The 24,160-nt window shown below is 47.1% G+C and overlaps 1 protein-coding gene across 3 annotated transcripts in view; it reads left to right on the top strand.

Moving 5' to 3' along the window:
* ZDHHC2 (zinc finger DHHC-type palmitoyltransferase 2) overlaps positions 1-24,160 on the top strand; it is a 1,080,498-nt gene that overhangs the window by 925,940 nt on the left and 130,398 nt on the right. For 2 of the 3 annotated variants that reach the window (XM_069631585.1, XM_069631584.1), the window contains one exon: positions 1,741-1,853. The exons of the other annotated variant lie outside the window; for it this stretch is intronic. In XM_069631585.1, coding sequence (XP_069487686.1) covers positions 1,741-1,853 — 113 coding nt within the window. The remainder of the gene's footprint in view (positions 1-1,740; positions 1,854-24,160) is intronic. 3 annotated transcript variants of the gene reach the window in all.

The following is a 24,160-nucleotide window of genomic DNA, read 5'->3' as shown; positions in this document are numbered from 1 at the left end:
GCAATGTTAATGAGTAAGAAGCATTACAAACATTCTAACCATCACTTTTTAATGTAAGTAGATTGCCATTAAAAAACAAGTCCTAACCAGTCACTTCCGAAGATGTCAATTTCCATGACATTACCTTGGTCAATATTTGCCCCATGAGGTTCAGCCCCCCGTACCCTGGTACATTTAAATGTTGGCACCCTTGGACATGAATGGCAGAGGTTTGTTTACACATATATAAGGGCAGGATTGTCTATAACATGTGTAGTAAATGGTATGCTCAGGCCAGGTGGGTGAGGTATGTTGGGCAGTGGATCCCTTGTTTTCAGTGTCCATTACTCAGGCTTCACCATATTGATGAGGCCTGATTAGACAGAAACCCATGTGTGCCAGATGCAAAGAGAATGTGCCTAGCAAATGTTCTCACATTTATCTTTTGATTTGATTTTCCTATAGATGCTTCATATTCAGTCTAATATTCACAGTGGATTAGAAGGATAATTTAAGTGGTTTCCGACCAAAGATTATTCAGGCAGAGCATCTTTGTGCAGATTTTCTCTGTCTTCCTCCTACTTCAATTCTGGTTGCCATGTTGCAGGGAATCCTCATTCTGCTGTGCATTGGCATTGTGATTTCAATGAATCTGCCTATTTTACCTGGAAAACGCAGGCACAATCTGTTCAACTCAATGGGGCATTGCAAAATGGCAACCGTTGTTGCATACCTCTGCCATGCCTTGGCACGCAGGGGCGAGATCTCCCAGGAATCTCTGCATACTTGCAGAGATGAAACAATCCCTGCCTGCCACGTGCCAAGAAAAATCCGAATCTCAAGTAAGAGCTCAGCTGTTCAGACGCACAGCAGGTCAGGTTCCTTAAATCCCAGGCATCGATATGATGTCCTTAGCCTCTTCTATGTCCAGCCATTGTGGAAGAGGTGTGTCCAGAGGATGAGCCCCTGCAAGACAGAGATGCATTTAGAGTTATCTATTTTCCTGTACGAGTAACGTGGCCTAGTAGATGAGGGTCACCTGCTCCATTGCAGAGGCATGTCAGACCAATTTCGCATAGTTGATCCCCCATTAAAGGGCCCATCTCTGTGAAATGCTCATAACAAAAGCATTGCCATCCCTGTTTGGGGATGGAAATGCAAGTGTGGCAGGGTCAAAAATGACCCTGTCATGATTTACACCTGTGACCCTCATTTCAATGTTTGTCTATTCGGAAGGTGCTTTTAAATGCGCAGAAACACCTCCTGCTGTACACAAATGCACAAAGGGGTGAAAAGGGCATCTGAATGAGTGCATCTGCCATACGCCATTCAGATGTTCTTTGAGAATCGGCCTGCCCCTTTTACTGGCGCAAGTGATCAAATGCGCTAGCACATCTCATCACTTGCGCCAAAAACGTTTAGACAATCTGGCCCTCTGTGTGTGTCATTGTAAGCCCACTAAACCCCACATGCCATGATATAAAGCTTCAGTAATCACATCAGTGGTCTTGCCGCATGGAATAATGCCATTACGAAGTCCCCCTTTTAGAAGCAGTGGAGTATTTCATTTTTTAGTGTGTGCTATTTTCATTTTGGTTGAGTTGGCTTCTAAAAAGCATGCATACAGAAATTGTGGATTGATGTTATTTAATAGTACTGTACGACAAAAGTAACTGCCTGAAAAGAGGCCGCTTTAAATGTGGTTCTGAAAGGCAGGAAAATTCAAAAAGTTACCATTGCACTCTTTTTTTCATATTACAGGGTTGATGGCCACCCCTTTCCTGCAAAGCCTTTGCGAGAGTCACAGAGCCATCTTCTTACTGAAACACAGTCCTGGACAGAGAGCAATGAAACTAACGAAAAGGGCAACATTGGTAAGATTGCATGGTCATTTCTAATCACACCATTACCGTATACCCGTACCACTGCTGCTTACTACACCTCATGCCTCACCTTACTTTACACCCATGAACCACTATGGGGCAAGCCTTCTTTGAAACAAATTACAGACCACATTCGGAATGTGGTGGAAGAGGAACAAAATGTGGGAAAACCACATGTGGAACCCCGATGCTGAGGCCCTGTGCTAAAATAAGTGGGTTCCAATGGATTAGGCTTAATTTTTCTGCACTTGCAAAAAACAGCCTCAACGGTGCAATGGTGCCCAGCATGTTTAAAGTAGCAGCCACCATTGTGGGTAGAGATCACATCAGAATGTTTCCATACATGCGATTACACCCGGGTAGATCTTAGTTTCGTGGACCTTCTTCACACTGTTGCAGACATTCACTGATCTGTCTACGCTCTGTAGTGATAGGTCAGAAAGGAACAGAAAGTGCATAAGGGGCAGAAGCTCAATAGGTCATGCTCTTCCCTGGCAACTTTATGTTTACATTGGAATGAGGCCATGAGTGTGAACTGCAGTTGGCGTGGTGGTTCTAAGGCAAGTAGACGACCGTCTGTGATGGAAGTCGATCCAACAGATTGTGGATATAATGAACAATGGCTACCCTTGTACAAGGGAAAATCCAACACATTATTATAATACCACAAGTGTCAAAGCCTGTGCACCCACTGTGGCAGAAGGCCAGAAGCTACAGTGCCATAGGCATCACTCATTGTGATGTTGCTGGATAGCCAACCATTAGAGAGGAGAAATATTACCCTGGGAGTACTACAGACTGTGCACCCACTGTAGCAAAAGCCCAGGCGCTACAGTGCCAGATGCAACACTCCCAGTGATTTTGCTGGATAGCCAGCCAATAGACAGGAGAAAGGTTACCCCAGGAGTGCTAAGAGACTGCACCCACTGCATCCAAAGGATAGGGGCTACAATGCCATAGCCATCACTCATTGTGATTTTGCTGGATAGGGAACCATTAGAAAGGAGAAAGATAACCGCTTCCTCCAGACTGGTTGCTGAAGCCCTCGCTGGCCCTGCATTGCCACAACGAGGTCTACGGCCCACGGATGCTTCACAGGGCTGGGCGCCACCATGTTTCCTTCCCGACACTGATGCTGTCACATCACTGAGCGCCCCAGCCTCAGCATCTGCATCAGCACAGTGTTTCCAAGCAACCAACGAGCAACTGCCTTGTTTTCATGCTGAAGCATAAAAGACGAAAATGGCAGTCATTTGGTGTGTCTGAGCTCTTCTGTTTCTCGTCCTGCTGTTCTCTGTTCAGCCGGCCTGGGTGTTTCCTTCTCGTCTCTTGCCTGCCTTCCTGCTCCCTGGTGAATTTTGTTCTCTGCCTAGCTCCTGCTCCAGCCTCTTTCCCTGCAGTCTTTTTGCCCTTTCCTGCTTGTTGTTGCTTGATCTTGTAATTGCCTGTTACTTCTCAAGTCTCCATCTCTGTGGTACTCCAGTCCAATGCACTGAACTATCCCTTTTTTTAAATTATAGCTTTTCTATAATTGGCTCCTTTTATAACGCGCTGAAACTGTGTTGTCTGTGTCATATTACTTCCAAGACAAGCACAGTGCCACTGAGCTATACTACTTTGCATCTTCATCACGTTAATCTGGGGTATCCTTTCATGAGATTGTGTTCTCGGTAGGCAGGTGCAGTGTCGTGCTTCAGCATCACATACCCGTGGTTCCAGCCAATGTACCTAAAATCAGGTATGCGCCACCGCTCAATCCACCTTGACGGATTTGGATGACATCTTTCTGATTCAGGGAACAGGGAGGCCATACAAGAGCTGAGGGATGAAGTAGGAGCGCTGGGGCAGAAAGTAGCCTCCGTTACATAAGAGAACCAACTCTTGAAACACACTATAGCCCAAAACAACATTGAACCACTTGCTGAAAATACAATGACCTATTCTGGTTGTTTAAATATGATGGATATCCCAGGACCCTTGCAGAATTCTACAACTATTGCTGTGTGCAGTTTCTGTTTTGCCCTGTTTGCTTTTCGAGTGATAGAGCCAAGATAGGGTACATTATGAATAATCTCACAGGGTATGCACTAGCTTGGGCAACACCTTATGTTTATGCTTGTAGCCCAATCGTTGATGGCCTGGTATTATATCATGTGTCATTTCCTATGTTTCCACCTGTCCTACTTGAGCCATGCAGAAAACACCTGTGGGCTTACTACATTCCATTTAAATACTGCCTTATCCCTGGCATACTATTGCTATGGATTGTATTGTTGACCTACCTGTGTCCAGAGGTTATACGTTTATAGTGTTGCTTGTCGACTGTTTCAGTAAATTGGTGCATTTTGTTCCATTTGCTATGCTTCCCACCACTCACAAGACGGCGACAGCCTTTTTTCATGGCATCTATCATTTTAATGGCCTCCTTGAGAAGATTATTTCTGATCGTGGACAACAGTTTGTCTCATGTTTTTGGTCTGATTGATGTTTGGCATTTGGCATACAGAAGGCTATCAGCTCTGGCTACCATCCGTAGAACAATGTGAAGACAGAAAGGACCAACAAGACCCGAATGCCTATTTACGCTGCTACACTGGATCACTGCAGTCGGATTGGGCTGACTTCTTGGATACCGCAGTGGTGGCCTTTAACAACACCAAACATAAAGACATAATGCAGTCCTTTCTTCTGTACCTATGGTATTCGCCCTAAAATGCTGCCCATGCCTCCTGTTATTGCTGCTTACATGCCTACTGTTGACAATCTGGTCCGCAAGATCCAGGAGAGCCATACAATTGTTATATCCATCTTGGAGAAGACTAAGTCCGCTCAAAGAACCCCTGAGCCGCTCTATTTCATCAGTGACAAAAACCTTCCTTTGCATAACTGTTCTCGGAAATGTGCTCTTCATCTCATGGGACCATTTTGTATTGTGAAGAAGATATAGCTGTGGCTTTTCACCTCCTTTTGCCTTCCACTGGGCATATCCACCCAGTATTCCATATGTCTTTATTCAAACCCCACAGATCAGATCCTTACCGTTGTCCCGGTTTGCACAAAGGTCCCATTTATGTTGATGGGGAGCCTGAATATGAATTTGAAGCTATCTGTGACGTGCAGCTTTCTCTGGGTCATCTCCAGTCTCCAGTACCTGGTTCATTGAAAGGGCTATGTTCCCTGTGATCGCACATGGGCACCTGCTTCTCGAGTATTTGCCTCACTTTTGGTTTGCCGCTTTTATCTGCGCTGCCCTTGGAAGCAGGGTGTGCCTGAAGACCCTGGAGGGGGGCAGAGTGTTACCCTGCAGCTTACCTCACAGGTCCTCCAGTGAAGACCGGGAGCCTGGTGCCTCTATCCCCAGTGGTGCCATCCTCCTCGGACGCTTCCCTTACCTACTGTCTTGTGGCTCTGCTTCTTCCGACTGGTCGCTGCAGCCCTCGCTGACCCTGCATTGGCGCAACGAAGTATCCAACCTGTGGTTTCACTGGGCGCCGCCATGTTTCTTTCACAACCTCGATACTGTCATATCACCGAGTGACCTGGTGTCTGCATCGGCATGGTGATTCCTGCAACTAGGACCGGCCTCATTTTTATGCTCAAGCATATAAGAAGGAAGTGTCAGTCATTCAGTGCGTCTCAAATTCTCTGTGTCTCGCTCCTGCTTTCTGGTCCAGCTTTTCTCTGTCCGCCCAGCCTGGGTGTTTAATCCTTGACTCTTGTATGCCTTCCTGTTCCCTGTTGCCTTTTGTTCGTGTGCCTACCTGCCTCCTCTTCCAGCCTGTTTCCCTGCAGTCCTTTTGCCCTTTCATGCTTTTTGTTGCTTGATCTTGTACTTGCCTGTTACTTCTCAAGTTTCCATCTCTGTGGTACCCCAGTCCAGTGCCCTGTGCTATGTCTGCATCACATTTATCTGGGGTATCCTTTCGTGGTCCAGGGAGAACTATCCTACCTCCTGGTTCCGAGGGATTGTGTTCTCGGTAGGCAGTTGCAAATCAGCATCATATAGCCATGGTTCCAGTCAGAGACGGCACTGTGGCGTTTTCAGTCTGATGGAACCCAAAATCAGGTGTGCACCAGCGCTCAATCCAGCACTCACTGTGATGTTGCTGGATAATCAGCAATTAGAAGGGAGAATGAAACTCCTGGGAATATTACGAGACTGTGCAACGACTGTGGCAAAAGGCCACGGGCTATAGTGTCATTGGTATCACCCACTGCGATGTTGCTGGATAGACAACCATTAGAAAGGAGAAATATTCCCCTGGGAGTACTCTGAGGCTTTGCAACCACTGTCGTAAAAGGACAGGGGCTGCAGTGCCATAGGCATCCCTCATTGTGATGTTGCTGGAAAGGCAGCCATTAGAAGGAGCAAGATTCCACTGGGAGTACTGCGGGAATCTACACCCAATGTAGCAAATGTCCAGGGGCTGCAGTGCCATAGGCATCACTCATTGTGCTGTTGCTGGATAGCCAACCATTAGAGAGGAGAAATATTCCCCTGGGAGTACTGTGAGGCTTTGCAACCACTGTCGTAAAAGGACAGGGGCTGCAGTGCCATAGGCATCCCTCATTGTGATGTTGCTGGAAAGGCAGCCATTAGAAGGAGAAAGATTCCACTGGGAGTACTGCGGGAATGTACACCCAATGTAGCAAATGTCCAGGGGCTGCAGTGCCATAGGCATCACTCATTGTGCTGTTGCTGGATAGCCAACCATTAGAGAGGAGAAATATTCCCCTGGGAGTACTGTGAGGCTTTGCAACCACTGTCGTAAAAGGACAGGGGCTGCAGTGCCATAGGCATCCCGCATTGTGATGTTGCTGGAAAGGCAGCCATTAGAAGGAGAAAGATTCCACTCGGAGTACTGCGGGAATGTACACCCAATGTAGCAAATGTCCAGGGGCTGCAGTGCCATAGGCATCACTCATTGTGCTGTTGCTGGATAGCCAACCATTAGAGAGGAGAAATATTCCCCTGGGAGTACTGTGAGGCTTTGCAACCACTGTCGTAAAAGGACAGGGGCTGCAGTGCCATAGGCATCCCTCATTGTGATGTTGCTGGAAAGGCAGCCATTAGAAGGAGAAAGATTCCACTCGGAGTACTGCGGGAATGTACACCCAATGTAGCAAATGTCCAGGGGCTGCAGTGCCATAGGAATCACTCATTGTGCAGTTGCTGGATAGCCAGCATTAGAAAGTAGAAAGTTTACCCTAGGACTACTACGTGCAAAGCTCGCCAATGTATAGATTTATAGCAAGGCCAGTGTGATTCCGACTGACGCACAGAGGCATGTGAGTTGATGAATGGTTCTTGGTGTCATTTTCCTTTCTTTTCATGTGATATGTGATCATCAGGATTTCCGAAAAGAAAGAAAAAGGATACCTCGAACTAAAGTTCTGAGCCTTCAAGGTCCACAATGTATTAGTCTAGCTGTTTACCAACACAATTTGTTTTCCAAATATATTTGCAGCCATGCTGTCAGAAAAACAAACTACGGGGGAGTAACCAAAAAAGTATACGTTCCCGTTTTGAAAAGGTTGGCAGCAGGACATATGGAGTACATACTAGAGAACGTGAGGCATTTAGGAGAAAGATATAAGAGAGCAGCACCCACTTGGCAAATGTGCAAAGATAGGTTTAGTGGACCACAAGTAGTCTGATATTGTGACCTAAATGTAATCATTTCTTTTCATTTGAGTTAGTGAGTTTCAAACCATAGGACATCGGTTACCAGTTGTGCATTCTGGGCTAGCTTTTCTTTCCCTATGGATCCCGGCTCTACCACCTTTGTGAAAGTACGTGGTAATTTAGTGCTAGGTATGTTATATACCACTATAGTGCCTCTAACCTGTCATTTGGATGAACAGGGACCCTGTATGAGGTGAGCCACAGTCACTCCCTTACTTTTGATAGATGACTCCTTTGAAAACCTGGGCTTGGAAATCTACACATTATAAAACAATAAACACAAACAATTACAAGTCCCACAGAAGGCTATACTTCAAATAATTAATTGACACTACAGCAAATCTTGTACTAGTCTTCTCTACCTACACCACTTACTTAAACACCTCTGTAATAGTTTGTTACAGTTCTGGTAACGATCTTTGGGAAAGATCTGTATCATACTTAACTGGAAAACCCTTTGTGAAATGGAGTTCCAGTTTGAAGAGTTCTTTCTATCTTGGATTGAGTTACGCCTTCTCTGTCTGGAAGAAGGTCCAGCCACATTACACGTCTCTGTGGAAAATTCCCGCAGGCCGGTTAACACAGAGGGAATGCGCAGCCTCGTTGATCCCCCAAAAACATTGCAGACACTGCTGCATTCATATCCCTGTGAGGGAATTATAATGGACCAGACTTGAACAGGGAAATATTTAGGCACAATTGCATTAGGGTGTCTGGCAGGGACCTATTGCAATCTGGCATAGAGAAATATGCATGGAGGATTTCTTTTCTTCGGTCATCTGTCCAGTTATTATCACCTGCCCTTTCTGGGCACCAGTGTCTCGCCAGCGGCTCACACAGGCAGTGTCGGATTAAACCCTGTGGAGGCCCTTAAGCAGTTGCAATGTCAGGACCCTCCTTTCAAATTATCTGCTAATATGTTTTTGATTTTACCAACCAACAATTTTAATAGGTTTTGATGATGTGTTGCTTAAAACAAGCATTCTGTAGTAGATTACTGTAGCCCTGCTCAGACTGAGTTGAACGCATGTCTGGCTGGCGGTGTTCCCTTCCCTGTATGATACAAAAATACAAAAGCTGGCATGTGGGTAATAGCACCAACGGGGCACCCTTGACCACCTACAAGCACTTTCACCTTACAATACTTACCCTACCCTTACCCTACCCTGATGAGATACAGCCTCATTTATGAATAGCGAATTCATTCCTTGGTGCCGTGCACACCATATTTTGTGTATGTCTCACTTTCACCATTCCTCCCCACCTATGCACCGACGCATTGCCCCAACTGACTCGCCCTCATCGATATAAACAATGTCATTTCATAAAGGTGCCCTGCTCGTGGAATGCCTCCTCCATCTGCAGTATTGCCATATGTACTACAGGTTCTTGGAAACATGGCTCATATGAAAAGTACAACTAATTAAGCAATAGAACCCGAGCGGCGGGGGCATTACCAGAGTCGGTAATGCCCCCGCCGCGAGGGTTCTATTGCTATTAGTATCCCGGCCCGCAAAATTTGCGTGACCAGGGTACTAACAGTAATTTTTTTCTGTCCCGAAACGCTGCAGCGTTTTGGGACAGAAAAAAAACGACCAGCCGTGTGGAGGCGCAGAGCAGGGATGGCCCCGCTCCGAGTCTCCACATGGCTGGAGGCTTCCCTCGTTCCCCGCCGGGGACGCAGGATCAAGAAGGTAAGTTGGGGGGGAGGGAGGGTAGGGAAAAATAAAAGGCTTACCCGAGTCCCCGGCGGGGGCGAAGGCAGCCTCTCAGCCGCGGGGAGGCTCGGAGCGGGGATGGCCCCGCTTCGAGCCTCCTCATTGGCTGAGGGGCTGCCACGCCCCCCCACGGGGACAAAGGCCGTGGAATCCCGACGGAGGGATTCCCGGCCAGGTAGGGACCTGGCGAGAGCCAATCAGAATGCTTGTTGCATTCTGATTGTCTCTCGCCGGGTTACTAATCATGTTTATGACACACTGCAAACTGAATAGTCTCTTAACAATTGGTTTTAATATTACCTACCTTTAGCAAGCTAAGCAACTCCAACACAGAGAGGACTGTAAAACAGGTTCCCTTTTGATGCCGCCCGCACCGCGCTGGGCCTCTGATGACTACTAGTCCTGCCTGCCTGTGAGTCTTAGACTCACTGAGTCTGCACTTGGGCCCTGGCTGGCACACGCGGGCACGCAAGTAAAAAAAAAAATGGAAATGCAAGTCGGCAGGAGGGTGTAGCCACGCAGCTGCAATGGGAGACCGATATAATTTGAAAGAACAAAAGGAAAGCTAACGCGGCACAGCACACCAAGGCCTCTCCCTTGCTGCTGCTGGCGACAGTTGCCTGCTCAGCTGAGAAGTGCTGAAAAAAGAGCGCTGGTCTCCAGCCCTAGCAAACACTGGCCCAAATTAAGCACTGGCGGGGCCCCTAAAAGTAGTGGGGTCCATAGGTCGGTGCTTTCTTTGCCTATCGGGGAATCCAGCACTGCACACAGGACTAACCTCTGAGCATCCCTCTTTTTCTCTCTTTCTCTCGGTCTTTCCTTCTTTCTCTCTCACTATCCCCTCTCTCTGTCTCTATCTTTCTCCATCTCTCACTATCTATCACTATCTCGCTCTTTCTTTTCTCTCGCTCTCTCTTTCTCCCTCTTAGTGAGCCAAGCTCATGCCATCCTTGTTCGGTGAAATGAGGAGGACCTTTCCCCACACTGGCTGAGAGGGGGCTTTGCATTGACACTTACCTTACAGCAGGAACACGTGTTGATAACAATTGATTTCTCAAATTCGTCCCAATCAGGGAGACTTAAGAAAAAGCTGAAAAGTGCTGCCTGGAAGGTTTTGAATGAATCGACCACCAGCATTGCTTTGGGCAACCCCCCAGACCATGTTTTTTCAGTCGGCCATGCTATTACACAAGGTTAAAGGGTGCTGCTAGTCACTATCTGAGAGATGTATACGGGCAAACAATTGATAGACTTTCATGCACTTTGTAAGTTCTTAAAGTCAAAATACCCAAAAGGTCTGACTCTGAGCCCTTCTGGGGTTTCAGCAGCAGGGTTCCAGGTCCGTGTAGGGGTGTTCGTATTAGTCCCTTAATTCTGGAGATATGCCCATCCTGTTTTAGATTATTCTGAGCAATACAGGAACTCTTGCAGTGCAATGTTCATTTCCCACATATTGGCATTTTAACAGAAAATCCCCAACCCTAATGATGGTGATTTCACTTCTTTTACCTAATCAATGAAAACAATGGTCCAGCCCCTTTAGTGGAGAGAGGAACACCGCATAAGATTTCAAAAGTCCTTCGTATTCAATTTTCTATCCTAAAAACCTTGCTACCTCCATCCTCTAACAAATCTGGCTTCCCTGTACAGATAACAAAAGAAATCCTGAGTTTCAGTGAGGAGTTGCAAGAAGCGTGTGCTGGCTTATCTTTGATTCTGCATGTGTTTGTGGGAAGTATCTGCCTTCATGTAGGAAGATTCACCCATCCTGGATTCACTACTTTTGCTCTGTGAGAGCAATTAGTCTGCTTTGCTTGGTAGAATTCCAAAGGAAGAGACATCAATCCCATTCTTTGTTATGTTATGTTAAATGTTCTTATACCGTGCACTGTTGCCACCTGCGTGGTCCCTCTGGCGCTCTGGTGTATCTGTAAAGCAAAGAGGGAAGGGGGTAAGTTAGTAGTGCTGAGTGGGAAAAAGAGCAAGAGAGCTGTGATGTGCTGTTGGCCGGGAAGTGACACCGTTGAGCAGAGGTGTGCATTTTGGTTGGTAGCCGCCATATGGTGTTGTGCGGGACTGTGTGCGTTTTGTTTAGATGTTGTGGTGTTGTGAAGTGCGTGCAGTTTGTTGTGCTGTAGGGGTATGGTTGTGTTTAGTTAAGAGTTTGAGAGGTAATGCAGATGGGTGAGTTTTAAGTGGGGTTAGTTAGTGGCAGTACCTTACCTACCCCTGCTGTTCTGACTAAATGCGGCCCACATCCCTTCCTCTGACATATATTCTGGTGAGAAGAAATTATCACCCCTGAGGGTTCCTCCAGGGATGATGTGTTCCCTAAGCCCTGAAGTCCTTCAGTGCAAGATATGGCCCAACAGCACAAGTGGGTGAAATGTGAAATAATCCCCCCTAACACAAATGGCTCAAAAGCAAGATTTCAGTTCACTGAAACAAATGGGCTAGATTCGAGATATTGCTCCCTAAAACAGATGGGCTAAATGCAATACATGGCTCACCAACACGGATGTGCTAAATGCAAGACATGGCTCCCTAACACAGATGGGCTGAATGCAAGACATGGCTCACTAACACAGCTGGGCTGAATACAAGACATGGCTCACCACCGTTGATGGGGTAACTGCAAGACATGGCTCACTAACACAGATAGGATTAATGCAAGACATGGCTCACTAACATAGATGGGTGAAATGCAAGACCTGGTTCACTGAAACAGATGGGCTGAATGCAAGACATGGATCCCTAACACAGATGGGCTATCTGCAAGACGTGTCTCCCTAACATAGATGGGCTAACTGCAAGACATGGCTCCCTAACACAGATGGGCTAACTCCAAGACATGGCTCACTAACATAGATGGGTGAAATGCAAGACCTGGTTCACTGAAACAGATGGGCTGAATGCAAGACATGGATCCCTAACACAGATGGGCTAACTGCAAGACGTGTCTCCCTAACATAGATGGGCTAACTGCAAGACATGGCTCCCTCACACAGATCTGCTAACTCCAAGACATGGCTCACTAACACAGATGGGTTAAATGCAAGATATGACGGACTCCCGCCCAGCCGACACTTACCTTATCAGTCGCTGCTGGTTGACTGCGGCAGGCTTCCCAGGTGAACACGGCAAACACAGATTTTGAACTGCTTCTTCAGGAGCTGCCCTTTGTCCTGGGGCTGCCCAGGCAGAGGCTGCCCTGGGAGGTCATAATAAAACAGCTTTCCAGCCCAATCAGGACTTGGGGGAGAGGGCTAGGAGGCGGGAGTGTCACCAACCAGGAAGTAAGCTGGGGCGACATTGGGGAGGGGCGGGATGAGCTGAGGGTGCAAAATGTTTACAAAAGAAAAAGAAAACCAGGATGGTTGCAGGTGCTGTACAGGGGAGGGGATCACTTACCCAGGCAAGGATGGAGGCAGAGTGGTTGTGAGTGGGGCATGACCGAGAGGTCTGTTGTTTTTTTCCTCTGCCCTATGGCCCAATCAGGGCTTGGAGGGGCGGGCTGGGAGGCGGTAGCTCTACCAAGCAGTAAGCAGGCAGGGGTGGCATTGGGGAGGGTGGGAAACGTGCTAAGGGCCAAAAGGATTGTACAATAAAAGAAAATAACCACAAGGGGTGTGGATGCTGGACAGGGGAGGGGCACACTTACCCAGGCAAAATGGAGGCAGAGTGGCTCTGAGGGGGCAGGACTGAGGGGTTTAGCCCCTCATGTTGTTTCTTCCTTGGCGCTGCAGCCCAATCAGGGCTTGCGGGGCGGGCTGGGAGGCAGAAGCTCCACCAAGCAGAAGGTGGGCAGGGGAGGCATTGGGGAGGGTGGGAAACGTGCAGAGAGCACAAAATGATTTTAAAAGAAAAAGAAAATAACCATGACGGGTGTGGGCGCTGGACAGGGGAGGGGAGTACTTACCCAGACACATTTCTATCCAGTCACTATTCAATATAAACATTCAGCATCTATTATCTATTGTCATGGGATGCATAATTTAACCAGGATGTCTTGGTAGGGCTATTCCCTTTCTTTTTTCCCCCTTTATTGTCTTTTATATTTTTACCCCATAAGCAGGGAATTGTAAGAATGATCATAAAGGTTGTTGGGATGCAAGTGCAACAGCCCAAATGTGGAAAGAGGTTCAGACTGCGCAAATTCTTTTAGCAAGGAGATCTGGTCCTTTAGTACTAGCATTTTCGCCAGTGGATTTACCATTTCTGCACATGTGCTATTTGTAGTGCTATTTGTAGTTAGTTTTAACACACTTTATAGAGCATCAAACAGTGAAAGAAGTAGCAGTACCAATATTGTTTATTATATTTAGAGTGTAGGCCTAGGATATTTAAGGGCTTTGTAGCTAGCATTAGTGAATTAAGTTGTGGTTTGCATAAGAGCTGTCGGCCTAGTTACCAAGAAGTTGTAGCTCCTGTGAGTTAGAGTATTAGGCCGCATCCTGGTGATTCTGTTCTGTTCAATTAATTAGACTTTATTCCTCCTCCCCAGTGAGTGTTTAGACGGCCAAAGCCCCTGGAGTACAGATAGTAGTTGATGGTGTGAGGCTGAGCAGTCCACAGGAGCTGGGAATGGGGTGCATCATATCAGTTTTGTTCCGGACGATTAGGTTAGCGCAACAGTTCAGAAGGGCACATCTTATTGAGAAAAAGGGATGGTGTTCAGACATTGCCATGGTGTTGAACTAGGTTATGGTGATACTGCCACCACTGAGAAGTGGCAGGTCCATTAGTACTACATGTGTCAAGTTAAATAGAGCAAATACATCTGAGAAATTAATTACCAAGAGCAGTGTCTATGCTGCGTTTTTTATAAAGCCACCTGGTTTCCATGAGAGATCGGGAAAGATGTGTACTAAGTAAGCAACATGTTTCAAGACAGAAAGTCGCAAGAGGTGTTGCCAAAGAGTACAGCTGCAAGGTCAAAGAGCCGTTCGGGGTTGCCAAGTTGTCTGGTTTCGTGAGAAAGACACTTCATTGCCACAAGGTATTAACTTCATTGTTCATATTCAGTCATGATTGCCTCTTATCAAGCGGCATGCACATAACGAATTATCTGAAGTTGTTTTGACCAATAAGGAAAGTCCATTGTTGCAACAAGTTAACTGAATGTAATGGACATATCAAAACAAAGTATTTTTTGTTGACTGCACAACATTAATTCACATGGGGCTGTACTCATGTTATCACGGATACTTAATTGACCAATGGGGTAGTAAAATACAGGTGATGTTTAGATTTCTGTATAGGGGATAGCGAATAGGAAATGCAGGATTAACCTGTATTGGATACATGTTGCCAATGCATTTCTTGTTGTTAAAAGCTGTAACTAATATGTACATATCGAGTGAGTTCTCCGTTTTCAGTTCTACAGAGCTAACTGACCCTCCCAGCCGTATTTGCATGTAATTAACTTGTTTTTCTTGCAAAACGTGCACTCTTTATTGACCCCTTATTAATAGGTTTTTTGGCCTACCATACAAGGCGTATCATAGACTTTCACACACCAAAACATCTTCACGTCAACCACAATGACCAAATGTGTTGAGGTTGACTACAATGGCAACATTCTTTGAGCCTGAGCACCTAAATATATTTGTTTAGTCAGGATTTTCAAAGTTCAAACAGGATTATTTGATTAATGAGCTTTCAGTGCTGCTTATTAACAAAATCTATCTCTCCCTGCGTGCATCTGCTTCTGGTGCCTGTTGACTTTACTTGCTATGTTTGTTGTTGCGAGCAGGCCAATCGAACATGGCCATCCGCACCTTTGCACACCGGAGTCCCTGGTCTCTGTACCTGCTTTCCTGATTGGGTGAGGCCTACCATTACATAGGCCTATCCAGGAGCTGGCAGGCTTGGCCAGTCCTCCTACCAAGGCCCACTCCTAAGGCCCCTGTCGGCTGCCTGTCCACTACAGGTCTGCTCGGCTGCCCCCCCTTTGGTGCCTGTGATGCTGTGTCCCCCCCCCCCCGGTCGACTGTGATGTTGTCTGCTCCCCCACCCGCCCCTGGTCGCCTGTGATGCTGTGTGCTCCCTCACCCCCCCTGGTCGCCTATGATGCTGTGTGCTCCCCACCCCCCCGGTTGCCTGGGGTGTTGTATGCTCCCTCACCCCCGCCCCTGGTCGCCTCTGATGCTGTGTGCTCCCTCACACCCCCTGGTCACCTGTGATGATGTGTGCTCCATGGTCACCTGTGATGTTGTGTGCTCCTCCCCCCCTGGTCGCCTGGGATGTTGTATGCTCCCCCCCACCCTTGGCTGCCCTGTGATACTGTGTGCTCTCCCACATCATCCCCCTCTGGTTGCCTGTGATGCTGTGTGCTCCCCCACCGCCCCCCCTGGTCGCCTGTGATGCTGTGTGCTCCCCCACCTTGCATATTATCTGACTTTCGCATTTGTGTGCTGCTGCCACCCTTCAACATGGGGTAGGCACCATGTATTTGCCCACTGTTTTGACTTTGCATCTGTGTGCTGCTGTTGCCCTGCAACATGGGGTAGGCACTATGTATTTGCCCACTGTTTTGACTTTGCATCTGTGTGCTGCTGTTGCCCTGCAACATGGGGTGGGCACCATGTATTTGCCTACTGCTTTGACTTTACATCTGTGTGCTGCTGCCACCCTAAACTCTGCTTCAACGTGGAACAAAAAAACATTTTAAGCATATGAGCAAACCACATGCTTGAAATACCTTCCGCCTAGCCAAATCTCCTAGGCCCCAAAACCAACTCCTGCAAACACTGCTTAAAACCTGGAGATCCTTTTTGACTCAGACCTTTCCTTTCGATAAGTTAATAAATTCACCAAACATGCACATCTCGGCCTACAGGTGAAACTAGTGTAATCTCTATTCCTCAGCAAACTGGACTATTCAAATGATATATATGTGGCTCTACCTGAACATCTCACAAAGCAAAGGCAACTTGTACAAAATAAAATAGCAAAATTAATATACATCCTCAACAAATTCGACCACATCGCTCCTGCTTTTAAAATTGCTGAAATGGTTCACAAATCAGAAGAGGATTACATTCAAATGGTACTGGGGGATATGCCCGCAATATCCGTCTAAACTATAAAAGAAGTGCATACCTTCGACGTCCATGCGATCATCCACTTTCCAGAAACTAACCATGTCCCCCCTGAGTAAAAGGAGCCATAATCGCGGATCCTGAGCCATCCAGGGACTAGAGCTTAAGAGCAAAATCAAGTAAAAACTTAGACAAATAGGAATCCATAAGCGAAATGCTTGTGGAACGCCAGGTCTACCCACAAGAAACCTTACACTCTGGGAAACGTGAGTGCAACACGCTCCCTGTAGTAGGTACAACACACTGAATCCCGTCACGTAACACACCAATGTACTTTTAACCTCAGGGTATGCCTGAAATATTTGCGTATTTACCTTTGTATTTATAATATGCAAGAAGCCTCCGTCTGTATCTGTATCTCTGTAAATGGCATCTTGAAATCCCTATTTTGCGTGTGGTGTATATATCCAAAAAACGAGCTAAATAGATACAATAAATAAGTGTGAGTGGGCAGATCCTGGAGAGGCGATCTCCTCTGCAGTCCACAACTTAAAACCCTATAGAATTACCCAACTGCTCAGTCCTAGTAACGGGGCCCATGTGCACTGTCCTGAATGCTGATATGGTTAATATGCTCGATGTTTGTTTGGTCAGGCAGATATGTTGGGGGCTCAGTCTTGGTCCACAGGTTACACTTCTGGGTTACCAAGTAGAACAATGAGGGGCATGATTCAAATGTCTTCTACCTTTCATTGCTGCAACCCCAGGTGGGGTCTAGAGGGTTACATCAGTGTTGGAGGATGATGTTAGAACATGCAGTAATTGACATTTACGGCAAGGGATCGCAGCGACAACGCATTTTACATTTCAACTGCGCGCCGCCTGTGAGAGTCTGACAGAGCTAGTTTCAGATCCCACATATCCAACATGACCATAATGGTTAATTGTTGAATACGCTCTTGGAACGTCAAAGGGATCAATGGCATAGTCAAGAGAGCTAGAATATAATCATACATTTAGAGGAGGTGCATAGGTATAGTAAAGCTTCAGGAACCTTTCCTGACAACTGAGGGACACTCAAGGTTGGGAAGGAGGTGGGGAGGTCTGCTTGCCATTTACATTACAGAGAAAGGTGTTTTATTGTGGGTGAGAAACAGGGGCAAGTGGGAGAATCTGTACAGGATGTAAACAGTAGTTATGTAGGTACGGTGGTGTTAGGACGGTCAAACTGTGCTACTATTATTATTATTATTTATTATTATTATTACTATGGTATTTATTGAGCAGGACCTAGCTTCTAGGAGCAACGGAGCACTTTACAGAGGTATACACCAATACAGATACAAAACGGAGCTCTTTAAATAGGTGTACAACATTACAGATGCATAACTGAGCGCTTTTCAGTGGTCACAAAAGAACAGATATAGAGCGGGGGTAGGATACAGAAGGGGGCAGAGGAGGGGTACAGCTGTACCGTGTAGCGGGGAGAACAGGGGTGGGCGGCGTCTATCAAGGCAAGTGGCGCAAGGAGCAGCGTGATGGCCTAGGTGTTGAGGAGGAAAGACTCCTTGAAGAGGTGGGACTTGAGTTCTTTTCTGAATTGTAGGAGCGTGGGGGTGAGTCTGATGCTGACGGGTTCCATAGTCTTGGGGCATAGACAGAGAAGGTTTGTTTTCTGGTCCTTTCCTTTTTGCAGCAGCAGATTTCAAGTCTGCACGTGTGCTGGCTTCTCGCGGTGTGCTGTCCGCAGGAGATACAGAGTTTCTCTGCAAGTTAGCAGGGTGACTTGAGGGTGACTGCCTTAAAGATGATGCAGCAAGACTTGAAGGTGATTTGTGTGTGCAATGGGAGCCAGTGAAGGTCGATGAGGGCCGGGGTGATGTGGTTACATCTTTGGTCAACCCTTGTTGAGGCGTGCAGCGGCGTGTAGGACACATCTCAGAGACACAAGGGAGGATGACGGGAGACCTTCGAGGAGTGCATTGCCCCATCCAGGTGGGCTAGAACCAGTGCTTGAATGGTGGATCTAAAGCTGTCCAGTGGGAGGAAAGGCTTGACTCTTCGCAGAAGGGAGAGCTCATACCAAGCTGTCTGAGTTTTCTTAGCTATGTGTGTCTTAAAGGAGAGGTGTTTGTCGATGTGGAACCCGAGGGTCTTGGCGCAGGAGGTGAGCTCGGGTGTGAATCCTTCAGAGTTCATGGTTGATAGCCAGGTCTGTATATCTGGTTGTTTGTTGTTGTTGGTGAGAAGTAGGAATTCGGTCTTGATGGGGTTGAGCTTCAAGTATGCACTGGACATGGATACTCCACTGGCACCGGACATCCAAGACTGGATCAGCGAGAGGCAGGTTTTGAGCCTATGGTTGTCCTTGATGAAGTCAAGCTTGAGGTACAGCTGTGAGGCATCGGCATATTGGTGGATGTGGATGTTGTGTGTGGCTAGGAGGGCTCCCAGAGGCTCCATGTACAGACTGAAGATCACTGGGGAGAGGATGGGACCCTGTGGGACTGCACAGGTGACCGGTAGCATTGGCGTTCTAGAGGTGTCCATATGAACAAACGGCTTGCAGTTGGCAGGTAGGACAAGAATCAGCATAGGACAAGGTTGCTGAACCCCATGCGCCAATGTAGGGTGTCTGTAACTGCCTGGTGATCTACTGTGTCGAAAGCAGCCGAGAGGTTGAGTAGAACCAAGATGCAGGGGTGGCCTTCATCAAGGATGTTGAGAGCGTTGGCGACCACCTGTATGGTTGCAGTTTCCGTGCTGCATCTGTGTCTGAATCTGGATTTGTAGGTTTGGAGGAGACTGTTGGTGTCGATGTGTTTCTGCAGTTGTGCGGCTACCACTTTTTCGATGATCTTACCTAGGAAGGGAAGATGGGTGATGGGGAGATATTTCCCTAGGATGTCAGGATACAGATTGGGTTTCTTTAATAGAGGGCGGATTTGTCCTTATTTTAGGGTCGATGGAAGGTGCATTGAGTTAGGGAACTGTTGATGATCTCCAGGTATGGATGGGACCTACTGCAGGGAGAGTTGAGAGATTGGATGCTGGAAGAATGTCATCTGTATACGATGTGGCTTTGAGGGCGGCCAGGGTTTCTCCTAGGTCCTCTGTCGAGAGTGTCTTGAATGTTGTCCAGGGTGTGGAGATTTTCCAAGGGGGGGCGTGAGGTGGGTCTGTGGATGCAGAGCTGGCATCTATGTGCTGGCGTATCTTGCTGATTTTGTCAACAAAGAAGGTGTTGATGGCGTGGGTTTACACACTGCTTGACTGCTTTGAAGAGGACGCTGCTTTTGTTGTCGGTTTTTGCTATGGTATTCTGATAGTAGGAGATCTTGGCTATGTTGATTAGTTGTCGGCAGGTTGCTCGGAGTTCCTTGAGGAGCACCAGGCCGGATGCAGTCCTGGAACAGCACCAGGTTTTCTCTTGTGTCCTGATCACTCTTTTGCTGAGGTGGAGTTCTTGCGTGTACCAGTTGCTTCAGAGGTGCGTGTTGGTCGATGGAGGTTGACAGGGTAGAGAGTCACAGTTCGGCTGGTGTTGTTCGGTCCATGTAAGTTGTAGGTTGGGAATTTCTTGAAAGACCTGAAGGTTTATCTGCTGGGTTTCTGCTGGGACTGCTTGACTGGGGTGGTGTGTAGGATGTTGCAAAGCACGGCTAGGTGGTCAGGCGGGAGATTAGAGCTGTAGTGGAAGGAAGACAGACAGTGATGATTAGTTTGGGGATGTTACCTACTTGTGTGTTGGCTCTTTTGTGTGTTGTGTGATGTGTGAGGCTGAGGGTATCGAGAAGGATGAGGGAAGAATGTTTCATCGGTTTGGTGGCCTTGTTGCCTGGGACGTTGAAGTCTCCTAGGAAAATGTTGTTTGTGTGCATGAGGGACATGGTGCTGACCGTGTCGGTCAAGTCTCCAATGAAGGTGGTGTTGGGCTTGGGTGGTCTTTAGTTGAGATGGAAGGTGACTGTATCTGTCAGGGAGAGCAGGAAGTGACAGTAGAGGACTTCAAAGGAGCCAATATTGTCAACGTCAGTCCGGTTCAAGGCCATAAGGTCTTGTGCATGACTGCAAGGCCTCTGCTTGTCTCGTTCAGCCAGTCTTTGTGATGGATGCTGTAGCCGTCGGGGACAAGGACATCTAGGAAGTGGGGGAGAGTGAGTGTCAGCCAGGTCTCGGTGATAAAGGTGGTGTCATGGTCGTGTGTAGTTATGAGGTCGGCGATGCCTGCTGCATGGGTGATAGCGGAGCGGACATTGGCGAGCATCAACCTCTGTGTTTTGGACAGTGAGGGGATGGTGATGGTCTTGAGGCTGATATAGGTGAGGTTGCTGCATTGCAGGGTCCATGCCTTGGAGGAGGGTCAATGTCATTGACATTGGCATTGCATGATGATGGTGGGTATGGCCTGTGGGGATGGAGGGAGAACACACATGTCGGCTTGTGCTTACCTGTTGTCTGAGCAGGAGTTCGGGCCCTAGCGCCTGCCAATCCGAACAGGTCCAAACAGCAATTGCCCTTTTCTTCGTCTGCCCTTTACTTCAGACGCCCGGACTAGAGACGCCCTTGATCTAAGAGTTAAGAGCAGAAAGGAAGATTCAGGGCTAAGAGGGTGGGTGGGGTTTAGGCCAGGTGACCTAGATCCACCTGCACCTGGTCACCAACTGCAAGGAAAGAGGCTGGAGGGCTGCTTAAGTAGGGAAAAGGGCAGGAAAACAGGAAGACGCAAACAGTTTAAGGTGATTGGCAGATGGGCGGGGCTTAGGCCAGGTGACCTAGATCCACTTGCAACTGCTCACCAACTGCAAGGAAAGAGACTGGAGGGCTGTACCTTTTCCTAAAACATAGATAACTTCCACTTTTTTACACACCTGGCTGGGGAATTAAGCATATATGTGGGCCACCAGATAATATGGGCTGGTGGTTTTAACTGCATTTGTTCATAACAAATTAGACACATGAGAGGTATTGCTAAAATGGTGGCCACGCGGGAGCAACTGGAGTGAGCTCTGTCACCCTTGATACCTGTTCCTCCACTCACAGGGTACTGCATGCCATGAAGGTGAGCAAGACAGGCTCGAAGTGGTGCCCTAAAAGCAGTGCCTTACTAGGCACATGGAACATTATCTGCATTGTCGATGCAGAAGGGAAGTCCTCTTAGAGGGCTAATGTGTGTCTCCCCAAAAGTAGCACTGGATGCTGCAAAGTAAGAAGGATGCTGAAAAACCTGGTGGGGAGAGAAGTGAGCAGACAAGCTGCCATGCCCAGTGCTGCCAGTGACTGCATGCTGAGTAAAATATCACCACTGCTGAGTTTCTTAAGTAGCCAGTTGGCTGAGCCAGAAGAGCCATGTGAGTAGATGGCAAAGAGGGGGATCACTGCAGCGTTGTGGGAAATGGTGTTTTCTACTATCATGCACCTGGGTGCATAGGGGCTTGGGTTGAGATGCCCCTGCATGCATTGGCGGTCATTTGGGAGAGGCAATCTCTGTATGTTGCTAGCCTGCTCAGGAAGGACCGACCGCTGAAGTTGAAGCAAATCACTTAAGACTCCCCCACCTGCATGGACGCTGACAGGTTTGGGGGCCTCATCCCCAACAGCCCATTTGGCACAATACACTGCATTGACCATCAATTTTAGCAGATGTCCCTAGAAGAGAATTCAGACTGCACTTATCGGCCTGTGGCCCTGATAATAATTGTAATTGGTTATTTACAACACACTTAGTACTGAATAGGTTTCTAAGTGCAGACCTAGGATTGGACACTGTGTTGCTCTGCGTCATCTTGCTTCAAAGACGAGCGCGTTGCCACTGAGCTATACTACCCGTACTATACTCTCTGTAAGGAATATCAGGATCGATGACACAGCAGAGGCCCTGTAAGCAGCAGTACAGACACAATCTCAGTGAAACATTTCTTGAAGCATCTAGCAAATCTACTGCTCATGTACAAGGTACAGGTACAACGCACAACACATGTCAACCAGGAGAACCAGAATGGGGGTGCTGTCCAGATACAGACGCATTGGGACAGGAATACAAGGGGCACAACAAATGCCCTATACCTGCCATGCTCGATCTGAATTCAAAAGCAGTCATTCTGCAAATGGTGGATTCTGGGCAGGACGTGATGGAGGGGGGCCGGACAAGACGAGTATTTGAGGCGTTGATGGCAGCATGTGAAGGAAGATCTTACAATGATGATTAATGAAGCAGTTTTAGTCTTGAAGATGGATATAATTGCTGTAGCAACTTCTATCAGCATGGCACCAGTTAATGATCTACAAGCAAAATGTGACGATCTGGACAACATCTGTAAGAAATACCTTAACAATGGTTCCAAACCGCGAAATCCTATGATTTGCTCCACAGATTTGTTATCAACCATCCTGACCCAGCACTCTAATATCCAGATTTCAATTGATAGTGTTCACAGATTAGGGAAACAGTGTTCATGATGCAGGGCCAGCCACGCTTATAGGCCACTATCACCATGTGCCAATTACAGATGAAGTGATCCAGCAAGGCATACAATCCAGGTGAGTGTTCCCCTTCAGACTCCACTGTAAGTAAAACAACAACAATACTGTCTTTACTTCCCTTGAGGAAGGAAGGTGGCCCCTGAACTTGCCAGGTGGGAGATTGTACGTGTTAGGAGAACCTGCAGATTATCGCTCTCATCTCCTAAGCAACTGTGAGCATACAAGGTGGTCAGTGACTTAAGCAGAAATCCAAGTCAAAAGCTGCTAAAGCAGGAAAGAACCTTCCCACTTGACTATCGTTTTGTCCTCATAGAAGTTAGGTTTGTCAATACTGAGGTTTGTTACATTCTTCTAAAGAGGTTCATTTCTTGGTATTACTGATTACGTTTGTGCTGTTTGATTATTTACTGCAAATTGTCTGGAGGGTTGATACAGGTTGTTAAGCCTACCTTCAAACTTGAATGAATATGTGCACTTTTGTTGTAGTTTGAAGAAAAATATGAACTTTGAGATACATGAGCATGCTTCACTATATATATATATATATATATATATATATATATATATATATATATATATATATATATATATATATTACATGGACGCGTTAGTTATGGCTAAGTTGGTGTTTCCATAGGAAGAGCACTTTTTGGGTGGCTTATAACTTCGCTCCCTCTGGACGAATCCTCACCAAACTTTGCAAAAAATATGGTCCACTCTGAATTTCTTTGCAAAGTTTGGAGAGGTTTGGTCCAGGGGGGGCAAAGCTATAGGGGGGGTCCCAAAACTTTTGTTTTTTCCTATAGATATAATGGGAAAAAACTTTGCGCACGGCTAAAGCCCGAACCGCTGGACGGATTTACACCAAATTTGCGGCAGGAGCGGCAGCTTGGTCCAGAAAGCGTGCCTTTGCAAATTTGGTGTAAAACCGTCCAGTAGTTTTTTTAAAAATGACCAAAATATCTGTGTTCGCTTCGCGGACGGACTTCCCTGTTCGCTCCGCGGACAGCACCCCGATTGGCCCATGGGCTTGCGTCATGTCCGCGGACATGCGACGTGTTCGCTGATTGAGCGGTGTGGTGCGTGATGCGCGTCAGATTTTCTGTTGCGCCCGCCATCTTGCATTCGCCGACGACCGTGGACAGCGCAGTGAAACTTGAATTAAAAATTGTATTTAGTGGCGTGTGTTGGTGTGTAAGAGTGTTTGGGGAGGGTGTGGGAGTATGAGATAGGTTCAATGTTATATTTTTTTATGTGCTAGACGCTTTTGTTATGTTCGATTTGTCTGCGGACAACACAGCTGTTCTGGAATGTTCGTAAATAAACAGAATGGATTTGTGTGAAGTTGAAAGTGTTCTAAGAACACTC

Source organism: Ambystoma mexicanum, chromosome 6q, assembly GCF_040938575.1.
Source record: "Ambystoma mexicanum isolate Mex_15411 chromosome 6q, UKY_AmexF1_1, whole genome shotgun sequence".
In the NCBI taxonomy this organism is placed as follows: Eukaryota; Metazoa; Chordata; class Amphibia; order Caudata; family Ambystomatidae; genus Ambystoma; species Ambystoma mexicanum.
This window is presented reverse-complemented; position numbering and strand designations above follow the sequence as displayed.